Below are 19,660 nucleotides of genomic sequence, written 5' to 3'. Positions count from 1 at the left end.
CGGCCCGGGCGGCGGAGGAGGAGAAGGAGGAGGCGGTGGCAGCAGCGGGGAGGGTGAACGGGGAATCCGGGCAGGTGAGCCGGACAACGGTCGGACCGGGGGCGGTGCCTGTACGCACATTCCAGAAGCGGAGAGTCTGCCCCAGAACTGCTCGGCGGGGGTTGGGCAGGAGAGCGCGGGCTGGGGCTGCCTGAGGTGATCCGCAGCCGGGCCAGCTGCCGGCAGGGCCCTCACACCCCCACCTCACCTCACACCTCAGGGCTGAGCGCGGTGGTGATGCTCGGGCAGGGCGAGCCTTTCCGCAAGGTCACTGCAGGAGCGGGCAGAGGAGATGGTGGCTGCCCAAGGGCTGCTGCATCCTCCCGGGCTCTGGCTCCATGGCCCCTCAGGGATGTCCCCGGGCGGGAGCGGGCGGCAGCCCCTTGGGGTTTACCTGCGGGTTTCCAGCGGAGCTGCGGCCCTGGAAATGGCGGCGGCGGGCGGGGAGGGGGCTTGGGCGGGTGTGAGGGCACAGCGGGACACCCCGACGCCCCCAGAGAGGCAGGGCCCGGGCAGGGCCTCCCTCCCGCCTCTCCTGGGTCCCTGTCGGGAGGGATGGCAAGGGGAGATGCAGGACGGGCTGATCTCTTCTGAAGAGGCCAGGGGTGCAGCTTTGGGAAGGGATTGCTGCAGTGATGTGACTGCGAAGGTGTTTTTACTCCTTGGTTTGTAAACAGCAGATCCTGTTACTCCCCAGGACAGTAGAATAGGAAATCCACTTTATACTAGGCAATTTCTAAAGAAGTCACCTATAAATCAGGAGCATTTTCATTTAGAAATGGGTGTCACCACCTTGCTGTGTTGCTCACTTATTTTTAGGCGGAGGAGGGAAGGAAAGCTTGGTCTGCCTTACTGTTTGTGTAAAGTCATGATAAAGAAGTGCTTAGAGAAATGGTAAGGCTTGGAGGAAACACTTCTTGTCTGGCTTCACTCCCTTTCCCTCTGGACTTCCCCGTGTACCATACGCACAAAATAATGAATCTGCAGCCCCATGAAGATGCGGTAGAGCTGTGAATCTGGCAATACATTGTTCTTTCCCCGGGCAAGCCAGCCATTTTCTCTACATTTGGTGCAACTCTGGGTCAGCATTTCTGTTGGCATGCTCTCAAGTGTCCTTGCTGTGCTCTCTGCAGCATCACTTATCTGCAAAAAGGGATGCTACTGGTTGACAGAAGCAAGAGAGGGGAAGATGTATCGTGGTGTCCTGAGGGTCATTTACCAAACCAGAGTCATCCAAATATAGGTTATTTGGGAAGTGTCTCCATTTTTGGACTTCATACTGCTTGATCCTTGGGAACTGTGTTGAATAGCCACAAGAAGTACTTGCTGTTTTCAGCACTGATGAAAACCTGCAATCTTGACACATCAGAGGGAGCAGCACCTCAGACATGTAACACAGCTAAAATGCAGGTTTTGCAGGATCTAATCTGTCCATCCCCTCATAGAATGTTATGTAATACTGAGCTGATGGATCATTCCAGCTGTAAAACAGTTCTTTTGCTTTACTGGTGTGTTGTTAGAAAACGAAGAGCTCTTGGACCCAATTTAATAAATCCTGGAATTAACTATGTACTCATTAAGCATCTTACTGTGTGCTTAATAAAATGCAAAATCACCAGCAAGTCCCTAGAACAGTTTTGTTTAGAAAACTTGTTTGCACTAAAAGATCTTGTATGTGCCTATTCAGTGGTGCTGTAGTTGTGTTTCAAGTCTTGACTTTTGTGTTTTTATCAGGTTTAACAGCTTTCAAGCTGTAAATTTTAGGGTTCTAATGCATTAGAACTACTACACTACTACTACTACTATTACTACTTTTTAAACAATTCGAAGTTTACTGAGTGGTCTAAAAAGGAAAATAATATCCACACTGAAAGAATGTTGTCTCTACAAAATGTGTAATATGGGCAAGATATATTTTGGTCATGTAAGGTGCCAAAGCACTGATTTTGTCTGGGTTGGGGTGAGGGGCACTGAGGCTCATAATTTATAGCTTCTGCCCTCTCAACTTAAGCCATGTCAAAAAATTAAGTTATTTATGGACAGGATATACTTCCCACCTCTGGGAAGATGGTCAGTCTGGTCCACCTGGTATCTCTTGCAATGAGTCAGTTGAAAGCCCAAATATTTATGAAAATTTTTGGTGTTAAATTAGCGAGACCTGGGTACAGCTGAATTCTAGGAGAGTAAATCTGTTCACAGCTTCTGATTTAGGGCACTTGAGCTAGTATATTTTCTCTGATACTTTTCCCTTGATACTTTGTTACAGAGAAATTACTTTTTTTTTTTTTTTTTTTTTAATTTAGAGATTGGGTACATGGCCAATTTTACAAATGTAAAATTTGGTGGCTTGGCCATCATTTGACAGTGTAGTTTTTTAAGTAGTGCCATTGTGTTCTCAAGGTGAAATTGATACTTTTTTTGTTAAAGCCAAGTTCTGAGTTGAACTTTCCATTAGGATGGAACTGGAGACAGGCAATGCATATGTTACAATCAGATGATTAAGTCCTGCCAGTGTCCTTTGACTCTGTTGTGCCTACAGCTAAGGTACAGACCACTAAATGTCTGGGCAGCCTCTTAGCAAAAAGGCTTTGACGTAGTTACTTGGTACACTGGTAGAAAATACAGAATGCATCTACTGATTCAGGATTTGCATCAAAGAGGAAGGGATTTAGAAACAAGAATCAAAGAGATTGATATGCATGATTAACATTGCTTCCCTAGTTTAAATGATCTCCATCCATCTGCAGGCATCAGTTTTCATGAAGGAAAAGCATTGTGAGCGACCTAGCAAGACATGAAATGAAGTAAAAGTGAGCAGCATGAGGCATCAGTGAGATGGGATTGGTTTTTTTCATGGGACAATCTGTTAATCTGTGGAATAACTGTGATGTTTCTTTTGATGATGGAAGGATTTGCTGCTTTTCCTTCAAGAGCTGCTTTTCCACCTCAAGAGCTATGAAAAACTCTCACAATGACCTACTGTTTGCTCTCTGTAACTGAGCCTGTATAACTCAGCTGGTCTTTGTTGTCTGAGCTAGAAAATAATTTTAGAGCAATTATGTTCTTTGTCACTTGAGGCCTCTAAACCTGTCGAGACCACATGAAAATTACAGTTGGTGATTGAGAAACAAGCTCCTGATTTGTCTCTTGGAACTAGAATAACCCAGCAAAACTCTGAAGAAATTACCCCTATGCTACCAGGAGGTCTAAAATCTCTTTATACCAGAGGCAGCCCAAATGAGGAGGCTATGCCTTTTCATGCTTAGAAACCACAGAATTGCGAGAGATAAAGTTTACTTTTAGTCACTGCTACCAGCAGGACCTTTGCAGTGATTTAAATGTGAAAAAGTGCTTCTTGCCTACGACTAAATTGCCTGTGCTGGGGTAATCCTGAAGTGCTCCTGGGCACTGTGGTTAAGGACTAGGCTGTTGCCTTTCCAAGTGCCTGTGAAACAGAGTGCCTCAGTACAGCACCAGGAACAAAGTCTCATGGTTTCCTCTTTCTTCCATAGCCCTCACGGCACTCATCATACTGCTTTTGATGTGTCTTGCAATGTTTGCCAAATCTCTCCTTTTTGTTTTGCTTGTAACTGATTTCTGAGCAAGTTGTTGGAAGTGGTATTGTGAGAATCAGGGAATTAGCTTTGTTTTTTCACACAGTGGACAGAGACAGCCAGATTGACAGCAATGCATCTGATGACCTCCAGGAGCTCTGTTTCTGTGTTATCTTATGAGCAGAGCAGCCTTTTTTTTTTTTTTTTTTTTTCCTTATCTGTTCCTTTTCTTTGTCACACCTGTGAGTTCTGTGCTGTGTTTGTGTCCTGGTTCCCTGTGCATTCCAACTGGATTTCCCACTGTCAGTATCAAATGTTTGATTGTCTCCTTGCCCATAGCTTTGACACCAGGATCCCTGCTTGCCTGGGTGTATTGTGCTTGCTCTGGAATGGCCCAGCTGGCAGGAGATAGGGAGTTCTGCCTCTGCCTGCTCACATCTTATCATATAGCAGGAGGAGAGGAGCACTTTTTTGTGATAAAGATGATTAAGAATCAAAACACCAAAATGGCTTCACCCACGAACACTGAGCCCACCCCGCTGCCATGGCGTGGTTTGTTTCCACTTGATAGCTGAAGCTGCTCTCTGCTGGGGCTAACAGCTGGGCATGTTTGTTCTGTCCTCTAGGCCACCTCATTTCTCACTTCTTTCTGTCATTAATCTTCAGACATATCCAGCAGATACTGTATTTTCTCTGGTTCCTTTGCTGTGCTGACTGCCTTTGTCTGGAGGTTCTTTTGGGACCCCTTGTTCTGTCACTCACTGACCCAAGCAGTTGCTTGAAGTAGTTCCTATCTCCTCTTGGAGCAAGCTTACCCCCACTGTTTCCATGTCTGTGCTCTCGTGTCCCAGAACACTAGTGGAGAGAAAGCAGAATTTTTTTTTCTTTTCCTTTGAGCTTTGACCAGCTGGTACTGTGATTCATCACAGAAATTAATAGTGGGGTTGATTTGAGTGCAGGAATTTCTGCTCTTACACAGTTCTGATGAAGAAGAGGGCTAAGTGCAGAAGGAAGGAATAACAAGGCAGGTGGCAGGGAAACAGGATGAGTGTTTCTAAGATGAAGCAGAGCAGATGTGAGGCTTTGGGTACCAGTAGTGTGGTGCTAACAATAGCCAAAAATCTGGATTATTTCAAGTATTTATCTTTATTTTCTGGCTCTCATTATCCTGAGCAATGTTTCAGTCTTCCTACACTGTCTGTGTGTGTCTGCCTCTTCTGCTTTATGAATGCCTGGAATTTATTGCTGGGATCCCAGCAAGCCTGTCATTTGTCCCTGTGTCCCACCTCCATGAAGGGGGAGTTGTATGTCCCTGGATTTGGTGGTGCTGTGTGGGATGTGACCTCTTAAATGAGCAGGTGAACAGCTTGAAATCTACCTGGGAGGAGAAGCCACTATGCCTGCTGTGTCTCTCCTACCTTCTGTCCTCTTGTGAAAATTTTTGGGCCTACAAGAAAGCTGGGGTAGGGCTTTTTACATGGGTGTGTAGCAAGAGAACAGGGGGCAATGGTTTCAAACTGGAAGAGGGGAGATTTAGGTTGGACATGAGGAACAAATTCTTTGGTGTGAGGGTGCTGAGCCCCTGTGCCAGGTTTCCCAGGGAAGCTGTGGCTGCCCCATCCCTGGCAGTGTCTCAGGTCAGGTTGGATGGGGCTTGGAGCAACCTGGGCTGGTGGGAGGTGTCCCTGCCCATGCATGGGGTTGGAATTGTGTGATCTTGAAGGTCCTTTCCAACCCAAACCATTCTATGATTCTGATTCTAAGTCTCTTCCCTGAGCTCCTGGCTTAGAGCTGCTCACCCTGGCTGGGGAGGAACTGTGGTGAGGGAGAGCACTGAATAATTTAGCAGTTGCAGCTGCATCCAGCAATTCTCTCATATGTCACATGCTTTGTTGTTTTCTTGTTATTTTTTATGGGTGCTACATTTGGAGTGTTTGGCTTTTGGAAAAAACCTGCAGGTGTCTGTGCTATGGGAAGCGAGGCCTCCTTCTCCAGCAGGAAAGGGGAGTGGAAGCATCTTGTGCAGGCTGGGGTCTAGGCTTTATTTAGAAGCAGGGAGAAAGTGTCCCACCTCAAAGCTGAAGCCCAAAGCAATGCTGGCTTGGAAAAGAATGTAATCCCTGTAGTGGCTGCAGAAAGTGAGGAATTCAGTTTGGGGTGTTGTGTAGGTTTTGATTTGCCCTCCCTTCTCCCCCATTCCTCCCCCCTTGTGAAGTGCATGAGTGGCTGCTGCTGGAGATTTAAGGATCAATAAAAAGCTGACACGATATAAATAGATGAGAAGGCTCTTGTAGTTGGTGATGTTGCACAAGGAGAGGGGAAAAAAGGACAGACCTGAAAAGAGTGAAGGGCAAGGAACCACAGCTCCCGTGTTACTGCTCTCCCATGCAAGTGTCTGGAGATGATTTTTAAACAGAAGATGAGTTTGAATCCAAGCAGTTTAGAGCAGTAGAACTGGCTGGGCTGACGGGTTTGTTTTTGCAGCAGAATTTATGTTCTGCAAGGACATGGTGAGTGATGCTCTGCCTGCCCTGCTCTGTGGGGAGCTGCAGGGAGGGTCACCAGGCTGGTGCTTCTGGCAGTAAAGGAGGGGAGGAGAATGAGGTCTTTGACCTAAGCTGAAGTGTGCAAAATGAACTGGGGCTGAACCTAATATCTGTCACCTGCTTCCTGTGAGCAAGTGGAGCACTGCAAACGTGCATGTTTCTCCTCCATGGGTTTATCCTTGATGGTTTTCCCCAAGAATGTAGTAGAATAAAATGGACAAGAGGATTTGCATGCTGTTCTTTCTCACATGCTTATCACTCATAGCTCATTCAAGGCCTTGGACTTGATTTTTCTTTTTGGGTTTGTTTTTGCTTGTTTATTAAACAATTAGTAGAGGAATGCTGCAGCTGCATGGTTTTCAGATGCCTACTGGTGGGTTCAGCTACTGTGGGGCAGTTACTGCTGGGACTGCTCCTTTGCATGTGCTGCTGCCTGCAAGCTCCTGTTGGGATGACACCTTTGCCTGCTTTTCGTGTCCTTTCACACATCCTTTTTTTTGTGCAAGGCTAAAGGAGCAGCTGCAGTGGATGCCTCTGGGAGCATCCTGTGTGTACCTAGGTGAGCAGATTTTGTCAGCTCCTATTGGTACTCAGCTTCCCATACCCAGGAGGGGTGTGTTTCAGGCAGCTCCAGGCAGCCTCTGTGCCTGGTTGAAGCTTTGTTTGTGGTGTGGGGAGCACTGGGAGCTGTGGTGGTGGAGCAGAGGGGGTGGAGTGTTGCAGCTGCTCCATAAATAGCCCCCGACAGGCTAAGATCTGGGGACTAAAGATTGGGTTGCTATGGAGATTGATCTGAATCAGATTACCTGTGGGTCTGTTTTCCCAGCATGTGCATGTGTGGTGACTGTGTGGCCTTGTATGTGCAGCAGGCTGCTTTAGCTGAGCATTTGGCTGAAGCAGGGGGGAGAGGAGGCAAAGCTGAAGGGCCAGCATGTGACAAGGATGGGAGATCTGTCACCATGGCAACCGAGGACTTGAACCAGTCCAGCTTCACTATATGATGCTGCTAAAATGTTCCTGTCTGTGTCGTGTGTTACTTGTGCTTGAGAACTGATTCTGGCCATATTCACTCTGTTTGTTGGCATCCATGCTGCCTCTGTGTTGCCCTGGAAAGTGGGTGCAGAGGCTAAAGATGTTTGGCTGTGTCAGTACTGTTTTCAGAAGGCACAGAGATAATACCATTCTGGAGCAGAATCATATAATTGCGTTGGTTGGAAAACACCCTTAAGATCATCAGGTCCAACTGTTAACCTAGCACACTGCCAAGTCCACCACTAAACTGTGTCCCTAAGAGCAAAGTAGGAAACAGAAATCTTTATTATCATTCTTCAGAAGGATGCTTTTTTTCTATTGCCAAAACCCGTTTTCACAAATTATTCTCTTTAATTTTCTGTAATCTGATTTATTCTATCCTCTCCCTCAATCTTTATGGAAAGTGGGAAGGACCTGCTGTGTTACCCAGAAGGTGCTCTTACTGACTCAAGTGATGTGTGTGCTCCAAGGAAGATGCTTTTAGAATCTGCCTGCAGTCCTGTTCTCTGGTGTGATTTGCTATGCTTGGAACTATCCCTAGGTGTTTTGCAGAACCACACCTGGATTACAGACAAACCATTCTAGATAACTGTGCATTTGCCTGGTTTAGACGTGCTTCCAATGCTTTGAAAGTTTGGGGTTTTTTTGTCTTTTTTTTTTTGTGTGTGTGTGTGTGTGCCAGAGTGCCAGTAACTTTGAAGGACTCACAGCATTGGCATGCACTGCTGCCTTGCCAAGGTGGATGGTAACACACAAAGCAGCTGCACCAGTATAGCAAGTCCATCCAGGTCTGACTTTAGAAATTGTTCTGTGTTCTGTCAAGACTTCCATCAAGCTCTGCTCTTAATTATTCCACACTGTCACCTGTGTTAGTAGAGCCAGCGTAGTATGTGGATAGTAAGGATAATGGGTGTCCTAAAAACTTGTGTATTTTTAAGTATACAACTACTAGCAGTGTTGAATGTTAATATAGCTTTCAAGCAAACTGTAGAATGGTTCCTATGAAATGGGAACTGCCTGTCTGCTGCTTTAAAAGCTTAGTACACACAAAAGTTGTATGTGCTATAGCAGAGGTAATGATTGGGATAACTTGAATTAGACTCAGGAAGAAGTAACCAAAAATTCAATGGTAAAGATTCCATAAAGATTATTAAAACATCTTAAGACTGTTCAAAGCTACCATGACCAGTTGATGTTGTGCTCCAAACTGGGTTGGTTCCAGTTCTGCAGTGAGTTAAGTGGAGTTCCTTGCTATACAGGTGAGGTTGGCCAGTCCTGAGGTACCTGCTCATGTTTCTCATAGTTTAGCAGATAGCTGTCTCAATATACTTAAGGTGTGTAATGTGAGAAAAGGAAAAATAAATAAACCAGTAAGTGGGCATTGAAACTCCTGGCCTTGTCTGTGTTTGCTTCAGCTTTCAGCTTAGTCCAACTAAAGGTCAGGCAGGCATGGTAGCTGTAGATCTGAACTGAGTACAGACTGTCTTGGCTGAGAATAAATAGAAATTCAAGATGTTCTGAGGAAATTTTAGAACTGAGAGTTTACTTCCTTTTGGACGTGGCTGGAAATTTTGTCTTGTGCAAGGCAAGATTTCAGTGATCCACAATTTGCATGGCTTCTGTCCTGTTGTTGTCCTGTCTCCTTTACAACTTTGTCTTTTTTTCTCTTAGAAATGAATGTCCTACTCTATGCTCTTCACTCAGTCTGTTAGTAAATGGAATTGTATGGCCAAGATTTATGTTCTAAAGGTATCCATGCACTGGTGAACTGTGCAGTGTGATCCTTGTACGAGCTAAAAACTGGTGGTAAGGGAAGGAGAAAGCTTTTGGGACCATCCTAAAATGTGGGAGAGCTGCAAAGAGAGCAGGGCTTAGCATCTTGGAAGATAATCTGCTGTCTTTGTATCATTTCTTCAAGCAATGATTTGAGTGCCTGGTGACTGTCATACAGTTGACTGTAAGGCTGTCAAAGCTGGAAGCTTCTGTGCAAGGAGAAGGACTAAGTGAGCTAGGTTGGGTTAAGAGGTTGTTTTGTTAAAGTTATTCTTTGACTAAATGACTTTGTTGCTCTAGATTTGTGTCTTGAAAGAAAAGGCACTTAAGAAAGACTGAAGGTTCCTAGGGGGAAATGAGACTGCAGAGTTTATGTCTTTCGAGGCTGATGCTGGGTTTCAGTCTGACATAGATGGCTCTAAATTGATAAAAAGTCTGCTGCACTTCTTTCACACCATATCCGTTCTGTGGTGTGGGGCTTTTCCTGAGTGGTTGTGTCTGAGTATAGATTTGTATTTCTCAGGGAAATTTAAATTGCAGAATACCATGCAGACTGTCCTCGAAGAAGCTGTGCTACAACCTAAAACGTGGGTGTTTGGGGAATTTTGAAATGTAGAGTACTGCCAGTAATAAAAGTGTTGTTTTGAACACTTTTTAATTTTTTTGTCTGGAGTTACTGGTATGTTGTGGGTTAGTGCTGGCTCTGACCTTTTGTCTTTGCATTTAGGCTACTGTGCCAATTTCTGCTGGTTGGTGAGTATTGCTGACAGCTGCTACAGCACGTGGGAAGTGTGAGTTCTCACCAACCTGTTCACCATCCATATGAATGCCTATTTAAATTATGGTGTTCTCTGATATGTGGTATGCTTTTGCAGTATGTTTCTATGGTGGCCTTCACTACTTTGTTTTTCTTCTCTTGAGCTGAAGTTACAGGAAGTTTCTTCTCAAGTGCTGCTGGAGGATTCAGCCTTCAAAGGGCTGATTCCAAGATGTTTGCAAAGAGTAAGCACACAGCAGATCTTTTCAGAAAAAGCAACATAGACTTAAAACATCTTGAGAGAGAGAGAAGAGGCCATCAATGTCAAAACCTGTACCATCTCAGATTGAAGATAATTCCTAAATTCAGGTCCAAACCCAACATGACAGAGGGGAAATAGGAATATCTCTTGATTGTTTAATCTTTCTGTTCTAATGTACTTAGTCTGTAAAATCTAGGAGCAAGAGGAGGGATGATAGCAAATCTCTGAGAAAGAAGCTACTTTACCTCTTTATTTCCTTTAGAGAATATGTCATCTGTAGTTCTGTGATCACACTACATTCAATCCAATTTTCCAGATTTCCTTAGCTGCTTGCTCCTGCCTTTTCATTGTGCTTGCACAAGCCTTTGTGTGGCCACTTGATGAACGAGGTCCCAGAAGTATCCCAGTAAAAACAAAAGTGGCAAGGGAGAAGAAGGGAGGGTGTTGGTTTTAGTCCATATCAGTTCCACAATCTGGTTCACCATGTAACTGCACTAGCACTTCCACCAGCACAGAGGAGGAAATGACACTGGCCTGAGGGCAAGCTTTTGGCACTGGTGGAGAGAGAGGCAGAACTGTAATGCCTGCTTGTGTTGGTTTACACAAATTATCAACTGTGCTGTCTGATTCTAACCAGGTATAGGAGGGTGAGTTCCAGCAAATAATGACATAATGTTCTTTAATTGCTGTCACTGGCCATTATTACAACTCTGGAGAAGCAAGTGTTTGAATAGGGGAAGGAGAAAACCCTAAATTTGGTTCTAGTTCTTCATTCTCATTCCAGTCCAGCAAAACTTCACCTTCCAAAAGAAATCCGTTGTCCTCTTATGTCTCACTGTAACGATGGCCTTCTCCTGTGGTCCCCCTGCTCCCAAAATACCCCTGCACTGACCCAGGACAATTATAGACATGATTGTTTTGTGTGTTTGGGTTCTTTCTGGGATTTGGAGGCCCCAGCTCTCTACCTGGAATGTGTAGGGGCTGAGGAAAAAGCACCTAAGCTGCTAGACCTGGAACACAGTTGAAAGATGCTGGCAGTTCTGGTGTGTATTACTAACTTTTGGTTTTGAAGTAATGAGAAAATTATCAAGCAAATTACCTAATTTTGCTGAGGTTTGCAAGTTTTTAGTAAGTGCTATACTTTTATACAGATAAAATCTGGACTTTTGTACAGTAATAATAATTCTCTAAGTTTTGTGATAGTCTTAGGATGTAAACATGAAGTGAAATAGAAAACTTACTCTGAATATGCCCCAAAAGGGAGACAGTTATTTTATGTTTTCTTAATATAAAATAACATTATTCATGCTTTCATTAGGATACTCAGCAAATTTGTGGCACAGCTGGAGCATCCCTGACTTAAGGGTTTTGAGTACTTTCTGTTTCAGAAAACTTCTCTTTTCAGCTTGTTTCCAAGTGTAGGTAGGGAACTTGATCTCTTTTTAAGATTTTTTTTTTCCTCCCCTCTTTAGTTAATCCAGTGAGTATGAATGGTAAAATTGAAAAGAAAAAAATTACCACACTTACTGAATTCTGGATGTATATTAAGCATAGTTACTGACAAATAGTAATGCTGAAGTAAGATACCAATTGTGCCTCTATTATAAAATGAAAAGAGGAGGTAGCTGTAGAAGGAGGCAAAAAAAATAAAATGAGGCCGAATAAAGGTGAAGAGACAGTATGATTTACAAGAAAAATGTGTTGTTGCTGCAAACTGCAGTGTGCAGTTCTGTGTCTTCACAGAAAATTGTTGCGGATTGCAGTCGTTTGGGACTGTGGAGATGATTCTTGCTTGAGGCCATGTGTAGGTTTGGGAGGGTGTGGTGCAAGATATCCAAAAATCTCCTGATTATGACCCCTCTTTAGTTATTCTCTTTATCAGACAGCTAAAATTCAGGTTGAATTTTTTACTTGAGTTGCCTTTAACTGTACAGAATTTCTAATTCAGATTGCTTTCCCAAGCACTGAAAGAGTCCTAGGGATTTACCTAAAGATCTTTCAGGAACAGCTCTTTTTGCCAGTGATACCTTTGTCTATGACTTTTCCTGAAATCCTCTTGTACATTTTTTTTTTTTTTTTTTTTTGTGTGTGTGTGTGTGTGTGTGTGTGTTTTCCAGCTCTCTGCTTTTGTGGGCATGTGGTTGTAGTTTTATACTCATGAGCAGGGAGAGTTGTGGATGGCCATGACTGCAGAGGACATGGAGGCTTTTTGGAAATATAATTACAGTCATGAATTTACTTATATGTATTTGGTCTTCCTGATTATGCCTTTCACACACTTGCTTTTTGTGACCACAGGTTGAACTTGCCAGATATTTCCAAGCAGATTCTGTTCCCCAAAAGGGTTGGCCACAGCTGACTGGAGAACTGGCTGCTGGATTGATGAACAGGAATTCACTGAGATGATGTAGGGAGGGGTGTCAAGGACAATGGTGCAGAAAAAGAAAATCTGCCCTCGGTTACTCGACTACCTTGTGATCATTGGAGCCAGGTAATGTAAAAGAATCTCAGCTTTACTTTTGCCTGGGCAGTAGAGTGGGGACAAATAGCCCAATATCCACTGATGAAGCCTTGCTTGGTGCTGTTAGAAGTGCTGCCTGAGGTGTGTGCAGAATGGTTCTGCCCTGGGAGCATCCACTTGGGTTAGATCACTTTTTGAAAGATAGCAGTGAAGCCAAAGGTTTTCAACTTGCAATCTTTAGACTCCTTTTAAGGGTCTGCAAAGGTTAACTAAGGATAGCCAGTTTATATATGACTCTTGGGTAGCCTATATATCTGAACTTCTTTGCTTCTACTGGCATCAGGATGGAAGGATTCACAAAGTGAAAATACTCAAAGCCACAGGCAGGTACAATACTATTTTGGGTTACTTTTCTAGCTTTTGAAGTATAGCTTGTGACTCAGTTAAAAAATAATCTGGTACTTGCCTTGACTGTTTCTCTGTCTAATATCCATTTATCCTCATGGGAATTACATGAATGCTTTATTTTTTCAAAATCTAACAATAAATAGAGCATTATGCTTATTTACTTAAAGCATATATAAAATGTGGGGTTGATACATGTGCTGTTTAACAAGTACACAGGTGCCCAGTAAGTGGTACCTTTATTTTGTTCAGACTTGATGTGGTAATTTTCTGCCAGATTATTTACCATATGTATTCCAAAGTCTATTTTACTTTCTTTTTTAAACATCAGTGGTTTAGGACCATTAGCCTGTTCCTCTCTTTCTTTTCAGAATATTTTGAGTGCAATATTTAAATAAGATAAGTGGAGGAAGTTGCATAGTCTTCAGTAATAATTATTCATTGTATTTTATGGACAGAATAATTGAATAGTGTAAGTATTTCTTATTATCTGTAGAAAAATAACCACATTTCCAGATGTTTAGAAAAAGGAGGAGGAAGAAATGTTAACTGCCTTCTCCAGTGATGCTTACAGTGTGTAATGTTCTCACTTGAAAATCTGCTAGCATCACTCTGGACTCCTACAGTTCTCTTGCTTTTTTGCTGGTCAGTGGCAACAGGACTGCTAATGCTCTGGGGTCTGCTGTCTCATTAGCCTCATGCTCTTCCTCTGACAGTTATTCAGTAATTTTTGAGGACAAGTAGTGTCAGGAAAATCATTAATATGTTGAAAGAATCTGTTCTTCTGGTGGAAAATTTGGAACAAATAGTGTTGTCTTTCTGTGTTTGTGTTCCATTAGTCATTTATGGTTGGTGAGCCACAGTTGCAAATTTAAATCTCTTATTATACAACCCAGCTTTTATGGTAACTTACCCTTCAAATCCATCTTGAAAATCAAACACAGAACTATGTATACCTACAGTTGCTACAACTTCTTAATGAAAATATAACACAGTGAGGTCCATGTCATTCCAGCATTTATCTGAATTCTGTCCTAGTAAATTCTCCTTTTTCCCAGTTAGGAATTGATACTCTCTTTAATTTTTTCATCTTGTTCACAAATGGCTGAAATCCAGGGGTTTTTAATCCAACTGTATATTTGGAGAGAGACAGTGTGTTTCCTACCCACGTATTGCCCAGGGACCAGTGCAGTTAAGTTCATTTTGGAAGTCAAAGTCAGGGAAAGACGACAGAGTACAATGTCCTCCTGGGAACAGTGTATTCCTGGAAGTACATTTGTCAGTCAGATTTGTGTAGGCTTCTTGTTGGGTCTCAATTATGGTGGTATAGACTTTCTGCAATCTTGGCCTTGTGCTAATCACTGAGTGTTGTGGTTGGTGACAAATGGTCCACTTTCCTTGAACAGTAGGGTAGAGAAGAAACAAAGGTGAAGCTGAGCCCAGAGGCTTCTGACATGTTCATAGTGAGACATCAATCATCTGTGTTGACATTAGTCAAGCAGCACTCATGGCTTTTTGTTTGCTGTCTTTGTAGGCAACCCAGCAGTGACAGCGTCGCTCAGACTCCCGAACTGCTGCGCCGTTACCCTCTGGAAGACCACGTGGACTTTCCCCTGCCACCTGATGTTGTGTTCTTCTGCCAGCCAGAAGGATGCCTGAGCGTGAGGCAGAAACGCATGAGCTTCCGTGATGACAACTCCTTTGTCTTCACCCTGACAGACAAGGACACGGGTGTCACTCGCTATGGAATCTGCGTCAACTTCTACCGCTCCTTCCAGAAGCGAGTGCCCAAGGAGAAGGGAGAAGGCACAGCGGGGCACCGAGCTCGGGAGGGACAGAAGATTCCCAAATCTGGGGATGCAGCTGCACCCCAGGAGGAAGTGGGCACCGAGGGTTCGGAGGGTGGTTCTTCCCTGCAGGCCCTGAGCACAGAGCCTGCCCCAGAGGGGAACCGCTCGCCGCGCAGTAAGCGCCCGGCCAAAGGCAGCCACCGCTCTCGGAACAGCACCCTGACTTCTCTCTGCATCCTTACTCACTACCCCTTCTTTTCCACCTTCCGTGAGTGTCTGTACACCCTCAAGAGACTTGTGGACTGCTGTAGTGAGAGATTATTGGGCAAGAAGCTGGGGATTCCTCGTGGGGTGCAGAGGTATGTTGAGGGGGGGAAGAAGAACTTTTTTCCCTCCCACTGTTTCGTGTCCAGAGCTGCAGTTGTCTGAATGGCTAATTGTGGCTACAGGTGTGGTTGCAGGAGCAGCCAAACACCAGTTGTTGATGTTTTTGCTGTTTTAATACAGGATTATGGTAGGAAAAGGAATTCTTTTGGTGATAGTTTCTTTTAAACTTCTCTTTTTCTGTTACCTGGTATGATGATAATTTTCGATAAGTCTGGGGAGGCACTATCCTGCTAATAAGTGACTGAGCATCATCTTTTCTGAAGCTGAGCACTGATGCTGTTACTGGTTTGGCCTATAAGCTTCATGGCAGTGTATTTAAGGACTGATACTTAAGCAAATTAGAAACATAGTGGAGAGAATTTCCACTTGGAGCAAGAGGAAAATTATGAAAGCATGCTTAATGAGCTTATGAAACAATCTGAACTTCAGCCTGGGAGAGGAAAGACTAGAGAAGTAGCAATGGCTGAAAGAGATCAAAGTACAGTATTTGAAGGGGAGACAGAGGACAGGTAAAAAGTGAAGAAATTCTCTAGGAAGCATGTGAGAATAGCTCATTTGGTAACAGCAAATTAACAGGAACTTGGTGTACTTTTTATCTAATAATCATATATCTACTATTATAGTGTTGGGTATGTAACTAAAGCTGTAGGGGTACAGGAGGAAAAATGTCTTTATGTGTATCAGTTGTGAATATATATCTGTGGCATTGTACCTGACACCTACATTTCAAGAAGATATTTTCCTTTCCAGTGTGCTCTCTGAAAAGAGAAAATACAAAATGAACCTCTAGAGAGGAGGGAATTATCTTAACTGTTACACTGCTGATAGAGTGAATTAAACAGCTTAGTATGCTGTAAATTAAGCATGCCCAAAGCAAAAACTGACAGGGCATATATAATTTTCATCTTCATAAGCTCTTTACTTTTTGCATGAAAGGGGAAATCTATCACAAAAAAGTAGCCTACTTCTTGGGCTACTGCCCTGGAATAGTTCTAGGAGAATGTCCTGGGAATATGATTGGCTCTGGCACTTGCAGATTTATCACCTGAATCCACTGACTGGTGAAGAAAAACTTATTCTATCAGAACATAACTTTTTTTTTTTTTCTTAAAGTATGGATTAAGAGAGCTTCTTTTGTCTCTTGTTTTATTCTGAGAATTAGAGAGGTAGAAAAAAGCAAAATTTCATGAGTTTCCTCAACTCTTTGAGCTCATCTGATTTTTTTGAAAGGGGTGCTGAAGTATTCCAGTGTTTGAATGGCATATGGTATTTGAAAAATTTGCACTTGTTGGACATAATTCATGAAAAGAACTGAGTGATGAGGAACTGACAGATGAGGAGGACAAGAGGAGGGATGCTGAACATAGATCTCTGGGAAAAGTAAAGCAGCAGGTTTGAATTACCCTGTGGTTTGCAAGCTGTGACCTGGAAAAGTAGAATAGATTTGAAGTGGTGGCAGAATAAAGGTGAAACTGGATCCTTACAGCTTGCAAAAGGTCCAGAGTGCCTGTTAACAACTTAATGTCCTATGCATTACAGCAGCTGAAGGAAGAATGGAGGAGGACAAGCATCACAGTTCCTGAGAGGTCTATCCCTCAGCATAATCACAAATTTCCCTTCTTTTAACCCCTCCCATTTTTTTCTAATGTTTCTCACATTTGGAAGCCTCTAGGGTCACAATTTTTTCTTTTTTTTTTTTTTTAATTTTAAGTTGTGAACTCTAATTTGATTGAACCATTCTACTCTAAGGGCTCTATTACAGTAACTGAGGATATTTATCAGGCTGAAGCTTTTTATGGAATGTGGAGTGGCTGCAGCAGGTTTGCAGCTTCACTGTGCACATGAAAGGCTGAACAGAACAAGACACTTTGTCAGACCCAGTTCCAAGTTTTGAACCTCTGAAGACCTTGAGCAGTGCTGTGCATGCCTTTTGGCCAACCTGCCTGTGAGCTACAGGTGTGCAGATTGATAGTTTAGGGCATGGAAAAATCACTGCTTAATTTGCTTAGGTACCTAAATGCTTTCTAGACAGCTTTCAGATATTTATGTTCTGAAATGCATTAATTTCTTCAATGGGTTATGCAGCTCTTAAGAATGATACAATGCAATTTATGATAGGATGAAAAAGAGTGTTTTATCATATCAAAACATTTGGGGGATCTTTGTGTAGCATGTTTTTGTTATCTCAGGTTTATTTACTGTTTCTGCAAAAGTTTGTAGGACTGCTGGAAGTAGAATACTACAAACAGTCTGCCACAGTTCTGGATGAGGTATGGGAGTCTCCTGTCTGTGTACATGCTGAATTTCAAGTGCCAGGGTGATGAGAGATCTTCAGACACCTGCACCTAACTGACCCCTTCAAATGAGGGAATGGACTCCCAGGTGGCAGTGCCATACTTGTGTTGATTCCTGCTACAGAAAGATTGATATTTCTCCACAGTGTCAGTGAGATTAATTCCCACCTTCCATTCCTCTGTGTGATTTGCGAGCTGCATCTTGAATTTTTTTTCCCTTTTCCTGGCAGAGCCTTGTGGGATGGCTGGGAAGAGGAGCTCTTGGGGTGTTGTTCACCTTTTTGTTTTCCCTCTCCAGGGATACAATGTGGCGGATTTTCACCGGCTCCCTGCTGGTGGAAGAGAAGTCCAGTGCATTGCTACACGACTTGAGGGAGATTGAGGCCTGGATCTATCGGCTGCTCCGTTCTCCAATGCCAGTTGCTGGTCAGAAGAGGGTGGATGTGGAAGTCCTGCCACACGAGTTGCAGCCAGCTTTGACCTTTGCTCTTCCTGATCCATCCCGCTTCACCTTGGTGGATTTTCCATTACATTTACCTTTGGAGCTGTTGGGAGTGGATGCCTGCCTGCAGGTGCTGACTTGCATCCTTCTGGAGCACAAGGTGAGAAGGGAAAAGTTGGTCTTTGATATGTAGATGGGAAGCTCTCCAAAAGTAGGGTAGGCTGGATGTGTGGAATTATGGATGTCTTGATGGAATTAGTTTGTCTGCAGGGGGCAGGAATTGCTCCTTCTGAGGCTCCTGTTCTGAAAAGTTTTGTCTCTCATTGAGAAAAAGCACCTGAGGCTTGTTTCCAGGTAGATTAATGGAAGGCTACCCAGTTCACAGCCTGCTGGTGATGGTCTGTGAGTACCTCTGGAGGGTGTTAGCAGTGAGTGGCTGCTGCAGAGCTCATGTTCTTTTGATTGCAGGTTGTGCTGCAGTCCCGAGATTACAATGCACTCTCCATGTCTGTGATGGCCTTTGTGGCTATGATTTACCCCCTGGAGTACATGTTCCCAGTGATCCCTCTGCTTCCCACCTGCATGGCCTCTGCAGAACAGGTATGTGTTTCTTCTTTATTGGGCTTCTGCAAGGAATGTTTGGGTGATGTCTGAAACCTGGATAGGAGTAGTCTCTGCTTCCTTCCCTGATGTTTTCTCAGAGATTGTAACAAAACCTGCCTTGCACATAATGTTCTTTGAGCACTGCTAACTGCTTAAATCACAGGTAGCACAACTTATTTAAAATACCTTCAGAGCATGCTTAGTGAATAGTATGATTCAGAGCAGTAGTTCACAAGGAAGGAACTTGAAAGGCCCCAGCTCCACTGTATTATGATGAGTATTTACCCCCTGCCCTCCCCCCAGACAAGTATTAAGGTTTGCTGGGGACAGTGCAGAGTAATATTTAAGGAGGCTTGGGAGTTCTTGATTCAGGGTTTAGAGAATATTGCCTGCAGTTTATTCTCCTCAGAAATATAAAGTGTTGAGTTACTTCAGCTAGGAGCTTGGGTTTTTCCAATAGTTAGCTCTCTGCAGGAGCACATTATTTTGCTTGGAAAGATAGAACTCAGGCTGCCTTACTATTTCAGTTCTATCCTGCAACTGATGCTGCTCTTTTATAGCCCCTTGGGGATGACCAACTCTTCTAGACCTAAAGAATAAATTGGCCTCCCTCCCAAGCCACTGGTCTCAAGCTTACTGATTTAAACCTTTTTCCTCTGCTGATTCTCTTATGAGAAACAACATGATTTTCCCTGTAGGTGTTCCATGTATGTTTGAAAAAAATGTCTATTTCTTCTGCTACCTCAAATCACAGAATTGTTTTGTTTGGAAAAGACCTTTCAGATCACCCAGTCCAACTGTTAACCTAGCACTACCAAGTCCATCACTAAACCATGTCCTAAACTAAATGTCTTTTAAATAACTCCAGGGACTGTCACTCAACCTCTTCCCTGGGCAGACTCTTCCAATGCTTGACAACCTTTCAGTGCAGAAACTTTTCCTAATATCCAATCTAAACTTCCCCTGGCATGACTTGAGGCCATCTCCTCTATTGCCTGTTACTTGGGAGAAGAGACTGACACCCACCTCACCACAACCTCCTGTGAAGTAGTTGTAGAGAGCAATAAGATCTCCTCTCAGCCTCCTTTTTTCCAGACTGAACAACTCCAGTTCCCTCAGCTGCTTCTCACAAGTCTGGCGCTCCAGACCCTTCACCAGCTTCATTGCCCTAGAAATATAATTTTGTAGCCAAATTACTGTTCAAGGGTATGGGTGAAGTTGTGTTTACAGTGGCACAGATGAGACTCAGTTTGAGCTGAGGGTGCATTTGTCTAGGACTTGCTGCTTCTTTAGTTAGGCTCTTAGATTTTTTTTC

At 43.6% G+C, this 19,660-nt stretch overlaps 1 protein-coding gene across 3 annotated transcripts in view; it reads left to right on the top strand.

Moving 5' to 3' along the window:
* The window catches only part of MADD (MAP kinase activating death domain), a 69,129-nt gene continuing 49,469 nt past the window's right edge, over nt 1-19,660 (top strand). For all 3 annotated transcript variants that reach the window (XM_030452144.1, XM_030452143.1, XM_030452141.1), the window contains exons 1-5: nt 1-74; nt 12,262-12,454; nt 14,364-14,978; nt 17,599-17,902; nt 18,211-18,342. In XM_030452144.1, the coding sequence (XP_030308004.1) occupies nt 12,393-12,454; nt 14,364-14,978; nt 17,599-17,902; nt 18,211-18,342 (1,113 nt within the window). In that variant the 5' untranslated portion in view covers nt 1-74; nt 12,262-12,392. The remainder of the gene's footprint in view (nt 75-12,261; nt 12,455-14,363; nt 14,979-17,598; nt 17,903-18,210; nt 18,343-19,660) is intronic.

Source organism: Calypte anna, chromosome 5A (genome assembly GCF_003957555.1).
Source record: "Calypte anna isolate BGI_N300 chromosome 5A, bCalAnn1_v1.p, whole genome shotgun sequence".
NCBI lineage: Eukaryota > Metazoa > Chordata > Aves > Apodiformes > Trochilidae > Calypte > Calypte anna.
Note: the sequence above shows the minus strand (reverse complement) of the source record. Positions and strands in the feature narration are given on the sequence as shown.